General features: G+C 41.1%; 1 protein-coding gene across 1 annotated transcript; it reads left to right on the top strand.

Moving 5' to 3' along the window:
• The first annotated feature begins 32 nt into the window (after positions 1-32).
• Positions 33-14,003, top strand: bma (SCY1-like protein bma). Its single transcript, XM_076529402.1, has 19 exons — positions 33-172; positions 939-1,634; positions 2,450-2,696; positions 4,202-4,336; positions 4,391-4,612; positions 4,694-4,814; positions 4,876-4,959; positions 5,029-5,174; positions 5,257-5,387; positions 5,696-5,810; positions 5,869-6,014; positions 6,497-6,650; positions 6,712-6,952; positions 7,056-7,224; positions 7,295-7,476; positions 7,549-7,605; positions 7,705-7,934; positions 8,424-8,692; positions 9,145-14,003. Exons 3-18 carry the CDS (start codon positions 2,547-2,549, stop codon positions 8,676-8,678), a joined length of 2,538 nt encoding a protein of 845 aa, XP_076385517.1. The 5' UTR covers positions 33-172; positions 939-1,634; positions 2,450-2,546; the 3' UTR covers positions 8,679-8,692; positions 9,145-14,003.
• The last annotated feature ends 116 nt before the right edge of the window (positions 14,004-14,119 follow it).

Below are 14,119 nucleotides of genomic sequence, written 5' to 3'. Positions count from 1 at the left end.
AACGAGCAGAAAGGTGCGCGCGAGCGACCACGCGACAAGCCGGCTAGTTCGTGAAACGCACGCAAGTTCGCGAATCATTTTGATCGAACATGGAGATGACTTTGAAAAATCGAGTTGGATGACTTTAGAACGCAGGCGAATAAACTGCAATCCAGATAGAAATGAGATCAAGGTAATTACATACGCGATTGTCATCGAACATCGTGAGATCAAACGCGCCGCACATGGCATGACGGGACAACGTTACCGACCCTGAACTACATGCTCAAATCGCGAAAATATTTGAACCTCGAATATTCGATGTATTCCATAATTTTCTATGCTGTTATAATTGCTTTGGTAGGAAGAACACTTCGGACGAATATATACGTACTTTAATTCATATTCTCTGAATACTTACGGATATATGTAATGCATATACATGTTGTATCACGTTTGAGCCTCTCGCGCGCGACGAACGATGTCGATAACGTGTATCACTCGAGTAAGGAAATGTTCTGTCGGTAACCACGGTAAGTCGGTAAAACGAAGCGATCAAACTTACCGTATCAGTACACATTTCGATCGACAGAGATCAAGTACTAAAACGACAAAATTTCTTCTTCGATAATTGATCGTACAATCGTTTAGTTCGAGAAATAATCGATTCCATGCATTAGAGGTTTCGATCTTTATAACGGTAACGCTAGTGCTTTCTTTCTCTACATTCGTATTCCGCAAAGTAGTAATGTGCGATTCGTGATCAGTCTAATTAGCGGCTCGTAAACCGCGAGTAGCTAAAACCGTCTCTCGCTGGTCCTGTGCGTCGCGTGGCTCCCAAAGGAGTCACGCGTCATCCCTTATCCCCTATCCCCTAACCCCTATCTCCTATCCGCGATCCTTGAATCCCCTCGCCCCTGATTCGTAGCCGTAGTTACGGGCAGAGCTATAATTTCCAGGCCAGGCAGAGGCGTACACCCTGGCCAGAGCCGGAACATCGAGCAGGTCGTAGCCAAAACCATAGCCAGGATCGGAGGGCGCGCATGCGTCTTTTTGCCACCTGCTCGCAACTTTCTCGTTCTCCCGTCAATGACAACGTTAACCCGCACGGCAACGTTATCGTCTAGGGAAAGGAAGGGGTCGAAGACGATCTCGACGACCTCGACGTCGTCGAGTATCGTGCCGGCAACGTCGACGACGTTATCGACATTGACGTCGTCGCTTACGAGGACGAGAACGGCGACTACCACGACGACGTCAACGACGACGAGGACGATTTTGACGGTGAGACGAAAACGAAGACGACGACGAAGACGAAGAAGTCTAGAAAGATATTTAGGTTCGCGAGGAAAAGACGGAGGAAGAAAGGACTTTGTAAGACAGCTCGTTTAAAAGAGAAGTGGAGGGGAGATCGGTAGTCGATTTCAACCGCGCGTGAATCGTGCGTCGATCGTGCGTGAACGGTGCTAATCGTAGCGTTTGGATTTCCTTCGGATTCCTGGCGCGTTCCTGAGCGGCGGGCGGGCGGGCGCGCGCGCGTGCTCCCGTGCTCCCAGCCACCACCGCGCATCGCGCATTACCCTTCTTTCGGTTTCTTCGTGCTTATAGTGCTTCTACGCGAGCTACGCGATTCTCGTCCTCGTCGTCGGCAACAGGTGAGTCGTTTCAAACTTGTAGCTGCTCCATCGCTCTCCATTTCTCTCTTTCTCCGTTCTTTATCGTCACCTTTCTTCCTTCCATCCTTGCCTCCCTCTTTTTGCCTCGGTCTCTTTCCGCAGTTTCACTCGGGAAATCGCATTACCGTAGTATCGTTTCGCAACGTTACCGATCCATCCGCAGGATCGAAAACCCTCGGCTCCTTCGAGTCGATTAACTAGGATTAAACTCGAATCGATCGAGTGACCCGGCCAAACATCGAACAAACTCGTAATCGAGCTCCCTGCCTCCTACAGAGATAACTTTCTAACGCATCCTTTCTCGAGTTCTTCCTTTACTTCCTCTTAAAATTAAAACGAACCTTGCTCGATTTTATTCGACATTTAATTTCTGCTCGATTTTATTCTAAGAATCTGATTTTCTAATCCATGCAATAAATCACGAACGTTCTCCTATCGACTTAGAGGGCTTAGAAAGATACTCCGATGAATTACGACGTCGAAAGTTTGATCCTTTTTTCTTGTTTCGTTCGTGGTCGTTCGAGGTCGCGTCAGTTCGAAATAATCGCGTTTCGCGCGACAAATTTGTTCGCGCGCACCTAGCACAGGTATCCGCGGCCTTACGCGCGACATCCGCGGCACGAGATAGCAAGGAAATCGATAAGGAGTTGCGTGAAGAGAAGAAAACGCGATGGAGCGTCGAAACGGTATTACGAAAGCTGAAAGAGTTCGAAGGAAATCGTGGCGTCGCGTGCTGGCTGCGCGCTGTCGAGATCCTTCGGGGTCCGAGAGATTAATCGAATGCGATGCGACAGGTGATGCGTTTGGCGAGTAGCCGATCGAAGGGAAACAAGCACGCGAGCGATTCGATCGAGCGAGCATCGAGGATCAACGAGCGACCGCCTCGTCGTTATGTTTGCCAAGTCGAAGAGCGGTTCCACGCCGAGCGTTCTCCTCTCGAATCCTCTGCAGAACTTCTATGAGATTGGCAAACAATCGGCCACGGCGGGCCCCGAGAACGCGTGGCGCGTTTACGACGCCTATGGCAAGGCGGACAGAAAGGTAAAATCATCTTTTCTTCTCGTTTTATTTTTTTTGTCATTCTTTATAGATAATTTTATGTTTTATAGATAACCTTTTATAGAACCTAGGAGTGGAACCAACGATCTTAGTTTAGTATGAGATCGTAAAGAAGACTGAAAAGCTCTTTTGTTCTTGTAAATATTGAAACAGCCTTACTTTACTAAGTGGATGCTCTTTACGACTTGTACAATGGCGGATAAGTTCGATACTTGCGAAAGAAAGTTTGATACTTATCATCTTTGAACAGTACCTCTTTATTAACACTAAAGCTATGGACATGTAATGTGTACTTTGGAATTAAAAATGAAGTTAAAAAATAGATGAACAAAGGACAGAACATAAATTAGTACACACATTTATTCTTTATCTTGATGAGATTCAATTCTGATTTCAAAGAATGTACATAGGGAAATGAGTACTTCATTTGAAATTAAAAATGAAATTAAAAAATAGATGAACAAAGGACAGAACATAAATTAGTACACACATTTATTCTTTATCTTGATGAGATTCAATTCTGATTTTAAAGAATGTACATAGGGAAATGAGTACTTCATTTGAAATTAAAAATGAAATTAAAAAATAGATGAACAAAGGACAGAACATAAATTAGTACACACATTTATTCTTTATCTTGATGAGATTCAATTCTGATTTTAAAGAATGTACATAGAGAAATGAGTACTTCATTTGAAATTAAAAATGAAGTTAAAAAATAGATGAACAAAGGACAGAACATAAATTAGTACACACATTTATTCTTTATCTTGATGAGATTCAATTCTGATTTTAAAGAATGTACTTTAATGAAATGAGTCCCTTATAATAATAAGCTTGTGGAGTGGTCATTTGACTAGTTTGGTAGTTTTAGTGTTAATGGATATATGTAAATAATTTTAAATTATAAACTTATTTTCAACTATGCCTATATTCTTCTATAGCATCCTATAAATTGGATGAATTATGCATTGTATTTATACATTTGTATCACCGAAATTTCTGTATCGAACAATCCAAGTATGTTCTATAACAAAACCCGAATTATAAAAATGATACAAAATATGTATTATAACATATAATCTTCTATAACACAGAAGTAACAAGAAAATAATTTACATGTATCCAACATAAACACATAGGTTACAAGTTACATAGGTTCCTTAAATTTTGAAATTATAAAAATGATACAAAATATGTATTATAACACATAATCTTCTATAACACAGAAGTAACAAGAAAATAATTTACATGCATCCAACATAAGCATAGGTTACAAGTTACATAGGTTCCTTAAATTTTGAAATTATAAAAATGATACAAAACATGTATTATAACACATAATCTTCTATAACACAGAAGTAACAAGAAAATAATTTACATGCATCCAACATAAGCACATAGGTTACAAGTCACATAACTTACAAGTTACATACATTACTTAAATTTCCTTTTACGTATCAATATACACCCTCCTCCATTTTCAGGAAGTGTCGATATTTTTCTTCGACAAGCGCTCGGTCGAAAAGCTCTATAAGCCGAAGCGGAAGGAGACGGTGACGGAAATTTTACGGAACGGAGCTCGTCAGATGGAACGATTTTCCCACCCCAAGATATTACAGGTAACTTCTCTGATTCTCATCTTCTTTCTCGATTACTGAATTGTACATCCACAGGCGTACAGAGTCGAAGAGTGCGCGGACAGCCTGGCTTTCGCGTCGGAACCAGTGTTGGCTAGTTTAGCGAACGTTTTGGCGTATCAGGAACAACGAGCGAATGGTATCGGACAAACATCGAGCACCGCCACGAAACAGGCATCGTCGACTGCCAGTCATCGTACCGTTTTCACGAAAGAGTACGAGCTGCTCGATATCGAGATCAAGTATGGTTTGTTACAGGTGAGAACCTTTTTAATCGAGGTGCTTCGAAGACCCTTCCGATCGAGTAAACACGCTCTATTTTCTTATCGGACTTTGCAGATCACCGAGGCGCTGCTCTTTTTGCACGTGACGCAGAAAGTTCTTCACAGAAACGTTTGTCCAGCGAGCATCGTCATCACCAAAAGAGGAACCTGGAAGTTGTCGGGTCTAGAATTTAGCGGTAGGTTTTGCATAAGGATGACTTTCCGATTCTTTTCCTACAACGTTTTTCTGTTGTATAGAAAAAGCGAACGAGACGCCCATTCCGCTGCAACCGTGGACCAATCGCATGCCAAAAATGGCTCAGCCGAACCTCGATTACGTAGGTAAGGAAACGTAATTAGGTCGATCGCTTTTTGTCATTTTCTGTTTCTTATACTGTAAACCGATTATAGCTCCGGAAGTTCAGCAGAAGAAGCTCGGCGGTTTCTACAGCGACATGTACAGCTTCGGTATGACGATATGCGCCATCTTCAATCAAGGTCGACCACTGATTCAAGCGAATCACAGTTGCTCCGAATATCTGAAGCAACTGGAAAACGTAAGGCTGCAGAAACCATCTTTATGCTGTTAACCATCTTTACTTTATCATTCGAATAATGTTACGGGCTCGTTTTCAACAGCTCAATGAACAACTCGCTGCCACGTTGCCCCTGATTCCACTACCGCTTCAGGAAGCTGTTTCCCGACTGCTGCACGAAGATCCGGAAAAACGACCGACAGCTCAAGTTTTGTCGATGATCAAATACTTCCTGTACGTAATGAAAGCTTCAGCTTAAAGCTTCACCTCACAAAGCTTAACACTAAAACTACCAAACCGGTCAAATGATCGCTCCACAAGTTTCTTGCTATAAAACGTACATTTTGTTGAAGTACATTCCTTGAAATCAGAATTGATTCTCATCAACACAAAGAATAAATGTGTGTACTAATTTATGTTCTGTCCTTTGTTCATCTATTTTTTAACTTCATTTTTAATTTCAAATTAAATACACATTATATGCCGGTAGGTTTAGTGTTAAACGAACCGTGACAAGTTCCATTCGAATTTGTATGTTTCAGGAACCCAGCCGTGCACGCCCTCCAGTTTCTAGACATCAGCAAGATGAAGGACGTGCTGCAGAAGGAGCACTTTTACGCGAACACCTTGAAAGGAGTGTTACCCTACGTGCCAAAGGTAGCTACAATATTTTTCGAGCCACCTCAGAGACTCTATGATTCTTTCGACTTTGCAGAAACTTTGGTATCAACATGTATGGACGTATTTGCAAACCGAATTGGAAAGCCAGGAAGTTCAGTCGGCCGCGTTGCAACCCGTACTTTACATCGTTCAAAACAGCACGCAAGAGGAATACGATCGAATCGTGTTTCCGTCGCTGCGGTGAGTAGGCGCGCGTATAATTCACCTCCCACAACTGGCAAGATGATAAAAAGGCGATTGGTTGAAGTGGAAAGCCTTACACATTTTTGTCACGAGCGCGCAATCAATTCTAACTGCAACGTGCTTCGGGCAGATTGGAAAGACTACTCTGAGTTTTTATTCATCCTGTGACGGGTGCACAATGACTCGATATACACGAGCGACCTCGTTTCGATCAAATGTGTGCTTAGGTTCTTTTCACTGAGGAAACAAAGAAAAATGATCGGGACGAGATCGTACATGTTCTTTAGGGGGAAAATGTTCGTGTGCATCGAGTCTAAGGGTTGTTCTAACAGCATCAGATTAACATTGACATATTAATGAGAGCATCGATGTTGTGTTATGTCCAAAAATTAAGATTACAAGAATGTATTAAGGTTAATCAAACGCTGTTAAATATGCAACATTCTTGAAGCATAATTCATAGTAAACGATGATCGCAGACAGCTGTTTTCGAACCGCAAGTCCGTTCAAGGAACGGTGACCCTCTTGGAAAATCTGCATCTGATACTGAAGAAGACGTCTCGGGAGCACGTGGAGACCGAGGTGCTCCCAATGTTGTACGCCTCCTTTGAAAACTCGGTGATGCAGGTGCAGGTAGGTGATGTCTTTCTCATGCTAACGAAACTATCATTAACTATAATTAACCCATCCGTAGACCGCCGCTTTCGTGGCCGTATCAAACGTAACCGAGTACATAGACGACGAGGCAATCCGGAATATCGTACTGCCGAAACTGCTGCAAGCGTTCGAGAAGAATACGGTGGATCCCCGGATACTGGTAAACGTAATTTCGTGTATCTTGAACCGGCTGGACAAGCAGAAGATCGTCGACTGCATTCTACCGCTGCTGTGCAACGTGGAGCTCCATGAGCCGGAGATGATTGTTCGGGTCGTGAGTAAGTACATCGTTAACTGTTTTTCCGTACTGTTCGAATAGTCGCTTACTTTTTTTACTAATCGATCGATACCGGGTACGGGGTTACGATTCGACTCCTCTAGGAATTTACAGATTAATGCTGACCGACAAGAAGTATGGGCTTACGGTGAACTGGATGGCGACTGGAGCCATGCCTTCTCTGCTGCCTCAGACAATCAATCCCGCGTTGGACCTCGAACAGTTTGAACTGCTCTTCAAGGTGTTGCAGGACATGCTGAATCACATCGAAAGGTGAAGTTCGTGGTCTTAGCGGTTCACGTTAGATATCTTATTTTTCTTCTATGTTTGATTTTTGGAACAGATACCAGAGGAATCAGTTGACCCTGGACAATTTGTCCCTGTCGAGTCCGGAGAGGTATCGGAGTTTACGACACCAGCACAGCACGGACAACATGCATGTTCCTCCATTCAACATACCGAACTTGCGGATCGAACAGCGTAAGACTTCATCGGCTGAGGATATGGCCAGGAAAAATAGCACTAGTAAGATTTACTGTTTTGCAGTAAGTTGCAAGGCATTGGAACGCGTCTTTTAATTGTTTAATCGTTTCGTAGCTTCGATATCGATGACGGCTTCGGCCGAGAACATGGCGAGGAAAAACTCGTTGGCGGGTAAGTTTCGTTATAAAATAATTTTCGACAGAGTAACAAAGGTTACTCGGGAAGGCTGTTACTCAAGAAAAGGAGACAATACGTGTTTATTGCCGACAGCCATGTTCGGTTGGTTCTCGTCCTCGAACAACGACAATTTCCTAAAAGTGACGCCGTTCACCAGCAGACGGCTATCGGACAACACTCTGATGGCGCCGAAGATACGGATAGCGCCGTCCTGCGCGAGTTCTCCGGGCGACACTCGCATGGGCGGACTTCTGATTCGTCGTCATTCGACCACCGGTCCTCAGGACCGACGCGGATCTGGCATAAATCTATCGCCTCCCACGGTATCGTATTTCTCAAAATAATTCATCGAAGCAAATTTATAATTTTGTAATGCGTATACAATTTTGTAAAATTTATGATATACATCTTAAAACAGTGCAAGTACTCATAGTAACAATAATTGAAGTATTAACCCCTTGCACTATGATGTTTTTGTCAAGTCAATCAGAGCTAATTTCAGCCATAACATGAAAACAGACACAGAAACTTAAAATGTTATGTGAATTTGGTATCGTGCAGTCGTTGACTATGCAAATTATAGTTGAACTTGAACTCCAAATTGAAATGTATTCAAAACTCGAGTAAAATCATAGCCGAGTGCGTCAGACTCGTCAAAATAGTGTAAGGGGTTAAGTATCTCGTTAAAAAACGACAAAATTGTTGATTATGAACTATTGTTCATCGCATAACTGGCTCGAAGGAGTCAGCTAACCAGGTGGCGCGTTAGAAAGAAGTAAAGACGATGACGTTATCGTTTTGACGTTCGATAGGGCGCAGGAATGCCGATCACGAGCAGCAGCGTGCCATACTTGTTTAGCTCGAGTATGAATAGTTTACGCGGCTCGAGGCGCCCATCCGTTTCCTCGACGTCTTCCCAGCAGGGCACCGGGTTACTGCAGCAGGTTGGCTCTAGCATGGTAAGACAACAACCCCCCATCTGCCTGAACCTGAATGGACCACCACCACCATTACAACCACCAACACTCTCTCCATTACTCCAGCTACCGGGACAGCCTTCCCACTGACCCTTCGTTACAGCGTAAGGATACACTTATTAGCTTATCCAACGTCGCTCCGTTTCTTTTTTCCGGAAATTTCGGAATTATCGAACTTTCGGAAGCGCAACAGTCGATCGTGACATTCTCTTCTCGATGAACGTTGTCGCGCGATCAAATTACGGTGATCGTTGAACGACGCGTCGCGCGACTCGTTACGGGTTCAATTCGTTGAGCGAAGACGTTGTTTCCTTCCGCGAAGAGGAAAGAGGAAAAGCAAATAGAAGTACGATTTCCCATCCTGTCTTTATTCCAACTCTCGCTTGTCTATGTATATGTTTATCGTTCGGTGTTCGTTCCCTCGATCGATGTTACAGGTACACGGCTATTTACGTTCTGTTATTTCTGTCGCGTGCACGAAATCGATCGAGTCGATCACGACTCGATCGTGATCCCGATCGTGACCATTCATCTCCTCTCTTTTTCTCTGTTACAGTGCCAATTCTTCGGCAAGTAGTTCGAAGCTCCAGCCGTGATCGCTCGACGAGGAAACGCCGCGGATTAAAAGGCAGCTCCGCGTGATCCTAACGAGCTACTGGTTACCGTCCGTACGATCAAAATCGACAAACGAGAATAATTTTTTAGCAAACCTTGGCGAAGAAAAATCGAAAACGAAGGCGACGGTTATTTTCGTCGATTATCACCGACGCTCTACCATGTACCTTGTGCGTACGCGCACGCACAAACACTCACATATATATATATATTATTATATATTTACACAGATATATGGAAATACCTTTAATCGTTAAGATTTGCCGCGAAAGGGTCTTTCCAAGCGGCCTAATCCTGACGTCGTGATCGATCGTCGTGTTCTCGTATCGTTTTAAACGCGATAGATCGGTGATCGCGCGTGTACGGTTTACGAAAGAGGTAAAGGTTATCGGTCAATCGTGCGAATGTATCGGTACACTCGAGAGCAAAGAAAGCTTCCTTTGAACCAGGAGTGTCAAACTTTCACTTACTTTCATTTTCAATATTATAACTTGCAATTTACTCACAGTTGTCAATTTACTCACAGTTGTCAATTTATAAAATCCTTAAGAATATAGAAGCAAGAGCTGTGCTTTCTTGAAACTGTAAAGTTTACCTAGGAAAGGTAGATTTGTTCTCGACTGTACCTCGATTAAGGAATTTCGTATCCTGCAGCCGAATGGACCGTACACGCGCGCGCGTTTCGAAAGTAACGCTATACGTTCGCATTTCGTGTATTGGTGTTGTCCAATCCGCGTACTCGCAAGTATCCTTGGTCTGGTTTAAGCGAGAACGGAACGTGTCCTCGTTTTTCCTTGTATCTCAAACGAGAAGAACTCGTATCGCCGCGACGAGAAATTCACGGTTCCACGATTCAACGTCAATTGTATGCGAGTCAAGTTTTTCCGATAGTTTTTGTAAACCACGAAACGAAGACGTTCGTCTTTCCGCTAATGAACGATCATTCGATTCGTATTCTTCATTCGAAGAACGATAGAGAATTTTCGTCGGAACGAACGTCGCTGTTTCGTCTTCTCGTTGTTCCATGGTAAAGCCGCGATCCAGGTGGATAAAACGGAGCCGGAGGTCGCGGTAGGTACGCGTACGGTGTGGAATAATACGCGAGTTGGAATCGGCGGAAAAACCTCCGGCGCGAAACCGCCGCGGCCGATTCTCCTCTCCATACGGTCGAGCGTATACATATCAAATCCGCGGACCGTTGCGCGCGACCGCGATAATTAAACGCGATTCGACCGGTTAGGCGAACCTCGATACAGTTCGAGACCCTCTCGAACTTTAGTCGAGCAGGGAAGTGCCCTAATGGCCTAAATATGGGCTTAAAGTCATGTTACGAGTTTCGTTTTAATGCTACATACAGTCTCACAACTTGTATTACATACTTTGTAACTCAATCTGTGCCGACATGCAATGTTCAAGTGCAGTGAGACGCACAGTAGCAATTAACCTTTTGCATTCCAAAGTAATTTCACTATTTGCAAACAGCGACTTTAACCCTTTGCATTTAAAGTTAATTTGCAAACAGTGACTTTAACCCCTTGCACTTGAAGTTAATTTGCAAACAGCGACTTTAACCCTTTGCACTTGAAGTTAATTTGCAAACAGCGACTTTAACCCTTTGCACTCAAAGTTAATTTGCAAACAGCAATTTTAAAACTCAGTTAAAAAGTTAAATGAATTCTCTTGAGGTTAATCATTCTTTACTAATAGTTTCTAGTATTGTTTGTTTCACTATGTTTATACATTACGTGTCATATTATAGAATCAGTTAAAATATGCTTATTTCAAATTATTGTATTAAATACAACGGTGACTGAGAGTCATCTGTGGAGCGCAAAGGGTTAATACTTACTAACATGAAAATTAAATGAATTCTGTTCAGGTTATTATTTTTAATAATTTCCACTATTGTTTGCTTTACTATGTTTTTACATTACACTGTCATATTATAGAATCAGTTAAAACATACTTATTTTAAGTTATTGTATTAAATACAATGGTGACTGAGAGTCACCTGTGGAGCGCAAAGGGTTAATACTTACTAACATGAAAATTAAATGTATTCTGTTCAGGTTATTATTTTTAATAATTTCCACTATTGTTTGCTTTACTATGTTTTTACATCACACTGTCATATTATAGAATCAGTTAAAACATACTTATTTTAAGTTATTGTATTAAATACAATGGTGAATGAGAGTCACCTGTGGAGCGCAAAGGGTTAATACTTACTAACATGAAAATTAAATGAATTCTGTTCAGGTTATTATTTCTAATAATTTCCACTATTGTTTGCTTTACTATGTTTTTACATCACACTGTCATATTATAAAATCAGTTAAAACATACTTAATTTAAATTATTGTATTAAATGCAATGGTGAATGAGAGGCACCTGTGGAGTGCAAAGGGTTAATAGTATCAAACTAATAATTTGAACAAAATTAAACTTTTCAACTACAAAGTTGTCTGTCAAAAATGCTGTCAACTGTAAAGTGCTAAGTGATGCATACTATTTATGATACAACTGTAATTTTGTTCAACTAACAACATAGAATAAGATCGGTTGTTCGACGAAAATTTAAGAAAATATTGAAGCGTCGCGCCTTAAAAGTAACTAAGCGATCCGTGAAAAGCGGCAGGCCATATTTAGAGCACTTCCGTATCGAGGCGCGACCGGAAGTCGTAGCACGGTCGGGAGAATATGAACGCGCGTTTAAAGTGCTATAACAGTAGGTAAATTATATGTAGTTGGAAAGAACGGGCGACGGGCGACGATCGACCGTCGTGCCGGACACGTCGCGGTCGTCGCGCGACACTAGGAAACAAAGTGTCCTTAAGGTCGTAAGCCCGGAATCCTCTTTCCGTTCTCTGTGATCGCGATCGGCGACAAATCGCGCGTAACCGAATCTCGGACAATCATGGACAATCGTGGACAATCATCGCACGAGGTGTGTAAGCGTACGAACCTTCGTTAACGATTCTATACTGGGTCGGAAGAATACGTTGGTTCGTACGCGGAGGAGTTCGCGCGCTCGTGCTCTCGAGTATCGTGGCCGTCGCGAAACGACAATCATTTCGTCGAAGCGTAGATGCCTACTTCGCGCTTCGAGCGAACAATAAATCTTTTGACGCGTACCTGCTAATCGATAGAAACGGTCTAGCTAGACAACGGTGTACCTCTGCGAATCTAGCCAGACAAAAGCAAATTTTACGCGCTCGTTATATATTCTTCTTATTTTAGTTTGTTCAATGTAAATCTTCTTTTATTCATTTCGAGGCTTTCTTCTTTGTTCGTTGAATGTAAAACTATCTTGTTCCAATCATTTCTTTTGGTTCATCTTCGTTGAATGTAAAACTATATTGTTCCATTCATTTTGTGTAGCTTTTGGTTCTTTCTTCGTTGAAGGGATCTTACTGGTCCTTGTTTGTCGAAGTTAGTGAATCTCTCTTATCTTTCACTACTTTGTATTACGACACTGTATATTACTCTGTACTTCTTCAACTTTTGTTAAACTTAGATGTTACATATAGGATGTTAATTCCTTCTCTGTATTTCTTTAAGTTTTGTTAAACGTAGATGTTACATGTAAGAAATTAATTTCTTCTCTGTACTTCTTCAACTTTTATTAAGCTAAGATGTTACATATAAGATATTAATTTCTTCTCTGTACTTCTTTAGCTTTTGTTAAACTTAAACGTTACATGTAAGAAATTAATTTCTTCTCTGTACTTCTTCAACTTTTGTTATGCTAAGATGTTACATATAAGATGTTAATTTATTCTCTGTACTTCTTTAACTTTTGTTAAACTTAAACGTTACATGTAAGAAATTAATTTCTTCTCTGTATTTCTTCAACTTTTGTTAAACTAAGATGTTACATGTAAGAAGTTACTTTCTTCTGTGTACTTCTTTAACTTTTGTTAAACCTAAACGTTACATGTAAGAAATTAATTTCTTCTCTGTACTTCTTTAACTTTATTTAAACTGTAAGATGTTACATGTAAGAAGTTACTTTCTTCTCTGTACTTCTTTAACTTTTGTTGAACTTAAATGTTACATGTAAGAAATTAATTTCTTCTCTATACTTCTTCAACTTTTATTAAGCTAAGATGTTACATATAAGATATTAATTTCTTCTCTGTACTTCTTTAGCTTTTGTTAAACTTAAACGTTACATGTAAGAAATTAATTTCTTCAACTTTTGTTAAACTAAGATGTTACATATAAGATGTTACTTTCTTCTCTGTATGTCTTTAACTTCTGTTAAACCTAAACATTACATGTAAGAAATTAATTTCTTCTCTGTATTTCTACAACTTTATTTAAACTGTAAGATGTTACATGTAAGAAGTTTTCTTCCCTGTATTTCTTTAAATTTTGTTAAAAGTAGATGTTACATGTAATTTGTTCGAACGATGGCGTTCTATTCGTTCGAACGAAACTTAGGCTATTCGTTCGGAAGAAAGATGTCCATTTTAGCCATCGTTCTAATATTACGATCGCGATGTTTTGTCTCGCTGGACGCCGTTACCTCGACGACGTTATTCCGTGTATACGCGCACGTAAAAGGATCATCGATAGATTTTCCGTAGCGAGAAGCACGCGTTCAACGGAATAACGAACGATTACTCTCTTCGTTGTATGTGTTTCGCGTTTAAGCGTAAGCGATCTACGACCGACCTTTTTTTCCCTCGATTAATAATTAGACCGTTGTTCGATCGTCTCGGTGTAACTGTATACAAATTCGTGTATTATTCCTTTCGGAGGATGTGCAATAATAAAGAACCGACGTACGTCGAGTTTCTGACTTCTTTCATGTTCCTGATACTTGCTATTATTCTTTTGCTACTATTCTTTAAGTTTGTTATATTTATTAGTGTTATATTTAGGGATGTTATATTTAATATTGCTATATT

This window comes from Megachile rotundata, chromosome 3 (assembly GCF_050947335.1).
Source record: "Megachile rotundata isolate GNS110a chromosome 3, iyMegRotu1, whole genome shotgun sequence".
Taxonomy (NCBI): Eukaryota; Metazoa; Arthropoda; class Insecta; order Hymenoptera; family Megachilidae; genus Megachile; species Megachile rotundata.
The sequence above is the reverse complement of the archived record's forward strand: the minus strand, read 5'-3'. Positions and strand labels throughout refer to the sequence as shown.